At 36.9% G+C, this 3,108-nt stretch overlaps 1 protein-coding gene across 1 annotated transcript; it reads right to left on the bottom strand.

Moving 5' to 3' along the window:
- LOC102878283 (pre-mRNA-splicing regulator WTAP-like) lies at positions 1–766 on the bottom strand. The gene is given in 4 exon segments (XM_015600657.1): positions 1–51; positions 88–97; positions 316–589; positions 592–766. Coding segments are annotated over 4 exon segments (510 nt in total).
- Positions 767–3,108: the final 2,342 nt, after the last annotated feature.

Here is a 3,108-nt window from a genome sequence, read left to right as displayed (position 1 = left end):
CTAGAAGGGGAATTTTTTAGAGGTGGCCACTTCTTCAGAATAGTCCAATGCCTCTGAATAGTCCAATGCTTCAGAATAGTCCAATGCCATCATGCCTCTGAAGCAAGGGGAGGGAGAAGAGAAATAAACTGAACCATAAGGTTCATCTGGTAAGTTTTACATTAACCATTACAAGCTGGATAGTATAAGAATGTGGCTTTTTTGGCTCAAAAAGTCTGAGTCTTGATGTGGAAACAAGTATTTGGGGGTCCCACCACAGCTCTCTTGCAGTGGGACTCTCAGGGAATTCTTGACTGGGGAATATGATTTGTTTGCCTATCAGGTGTAAACTTCCAGGCACTCAGTTCACTTTGGGCTTGTTCCAGTTCATCTATAGTCTGTTCCAGTTCACCTTTCATTTTTAGGAAAAACAAATTGATTGCTGGGTCTACCATTGTTGATCTCAATTGGGCAACACTAGGTTGCTGGACTTGCTTGAGGTACTGGATTTGAGTAGTACACTTTTGCATCTCTTGCTCCTTGGTTGCTAGTTGCATTACAAAAATGTTTCCTCTCCGTACAGACTCTTGCTGTTATTGCTTTAATTTTCCTCTGACTCTCTTAAGCCAGTTACATCACTATAGTTGAGATCTGTATACTTGCCCTCCAAAGCTTGCATAAATGCTTCATATTGTTTGCATCGTAGAATTAACTCATCTCGTGCCATAACTTTGAAGTCTGTGTTGCTCAGTTGAAACTTTTTGGCAAGAGGTTCCTCACTGGTCATCTTGAATCCTCTCCAGATGGAGGCTGCGTGGGCCGTGTCCAGTCACATAGGCCCAGGCTGCGCTGCCTCAGGGCCCTGTGCTTCTCCTCCCACTGTAGCCCTGACACAATCGTTTTCTGTTTCTATGTATTTCTTGATCTCTCCATTTAGTTCTTCTTTGACCCAGTCATTCTTTTTTGTTCCCTTCTGGTTTTTAAAATTTATTTATTTATTTTAATTACTATCAAGTATACAGTACATTGGTTAGACATTTATATAATTTATAAAACGATCCCTATAATTGCTCCTTCTCTCCTCTGGTTTTCCACCTAGCCAATATATTAATGTTAACTGCATTCCCTATATCATGCTCCCCACCCCCATGACCATCTATCAACTACTAACTTGTACTTCTTTAACCCTTCACCCCATTCTCCCAGTCCCCCAAATCCCCTCCCTTCTGTCAGTCACCAAATTGTCCTCTATACTTGTGAGTCTGTTTTTGATTAGTTTGTTCTTTTTGTTCCTCAGATTCTGCATATAAGTGAAATCATATGGTATTTCTCTTTCTCTGTCTGACTTATTTCACTCAGCATAATAACCTCTAGTCCATCCTTGTGACCCAGTCATTCTTTAGTAGCATATTGTTTAATCTCCATGTATTTGTAGTTCTTCCCGCTTTTTACAATTCATCTCCAGTTTCAAAGCATTATGGTCAGAGAATATGCTTGGTATGATTTCAATCTTAATCTGGTGTTTTGGCATGGAAGACTCTCTACATGTGCAATTGGTCTAATGTGTTATTTAAGATTGATATGATTATGTGCAATTGGTCTAATGTGTTATTTAAGACTAATATTTCATTGTTGGTTTTCTGTTTGGGTGACCTATCTGTAGTTGTCAATGGGGTTTTTAGGTCCCCTATTATAATTGTTTTCTCATCAGTTTCTCCTTTCAGTTTTGTCAGTAGTTGCTTTATATATTTTGGTGCTCCCTGATTGGGAGCATGTATACTGATAAGTGTTGTGTCTTCTTTCTTATCAGTATGAAGTGTCTTTGTTTGTCTCTCATTACCTTTTTTATCTTGAAGTCTCTTTCACCAGATATAGATATGGCTAAATCCACTTTCCACTCTTTCACTTCGAGTCTATATTTGTCCTTGCAGCTGAGATGTGTGTCTGAAGGCAGCATGTAGTTGAGTCTTGTTGTTTGAACCAATCTTCTGCTCTGTGGCTTTTTATTGGTGAGTTCACTCCATTTACATTTAAGGTGATTATTGATATATGAGGTTTTCCTATAGCCATTTCATTTTTTGTTTTCTGGAAGCTCAGTGTCTCCATTGTTTCCTTGCCCTTGTTGTTATTTTAGTTTGGTGGTATTTTACAATTTTTCTTCCTATTCCCCACTTTTTTTTTTAATGTTGTGTGTCTCAGTTCTGGATTTTTTTGTGTGTGGTTACCACTATGTTTATGTAAAAGAAAGTTTTGTACACACAATAGTCCTTTTTCTTCTGTGTGATTCTTATATCCATTCCTCTTTGCAAATTCAAACCTTTACTCGCTCCTTTTTCTGTTTTTGTTGTCTCGAATTATTCCTATTTAAGCTGCGAGTTCATTTCTAAGTGGCACCAGCTATTGTTTTCATTTCTTTTTAAAATGTTTCTTTTTTTAACCTCATTTAACCATTATGTAATATTTAAGTTTATAATATACTATTCTGAATAAGGGTTGCAATTTCCTGTTTCTGTCTGTCTGTTAGTCATCTTACTCAGAGTCTTGTATCTTTTTGTCTTTTTGTTTCAGGTAAAATAACCCCTATTAGTATTTCCTGTACTGCAGGCCTTGTAATGGAAAATTTCCTCAGCTTCTGTATGTCTGAGGTCTTTATTTCTTATTCATATCTAAAAGAAAATTTTGCTGGATGCATTATTTTTAGCTGGTAATTTCCCTCTTTCAATAGTTTGAATATTTGATTTCACTCTCTTCTAGCTTGTAGAGTTTCTGCTAAAAAATCCAATAATAATCTAATGGCTTTTCCTTTATAGATTACCTTCTTCTTTTTCCTGGCTGCCTTGAGAATTCTTCCTTTGCATTAATTATTGATGGTTTTCATATAATGTGCCTTGGTGAGGCCTTTTGGAATTGAGATAATTAGGTGTTCAGTTTGCTTCTTGGATTCAAGGATCCAGTTCTTTTCATAGGTTTAGAAAGTTCTCATCAATTATTTGTTTGAATAGACTCTCTGCTCCCTGTTCCCTCTCTTCTCCTGATATACCCATTATTTTCATATTGCTTTTTCTGATGGTGTCAGGTAGTTCTTTTAGAGTACTTTTTTTTTCACTCTCATGTCTTTCTCTTCTTCCA

The sequence above is a fragment of the Pteropus alecto genome, unplaced genomic scaffold (assembly GCF_000325575.1).
Source record: "Pteropus alecto unplaced genomic scaffold, ASM32557v1 scaffold122, whole genome shotgun sequence".
Taxonomy (NCBI): domain Eukaryota; kingdom Metazoa; phylum Chordata; class Mammalia; order Chiroptera; family Pteropodidae; genus Pteropus; species Pteropus alecto.
Note: the sequence above shows the minus strand (reverse complement) of the source record. Positions and strands in the feature narration are given on the sequence as shown.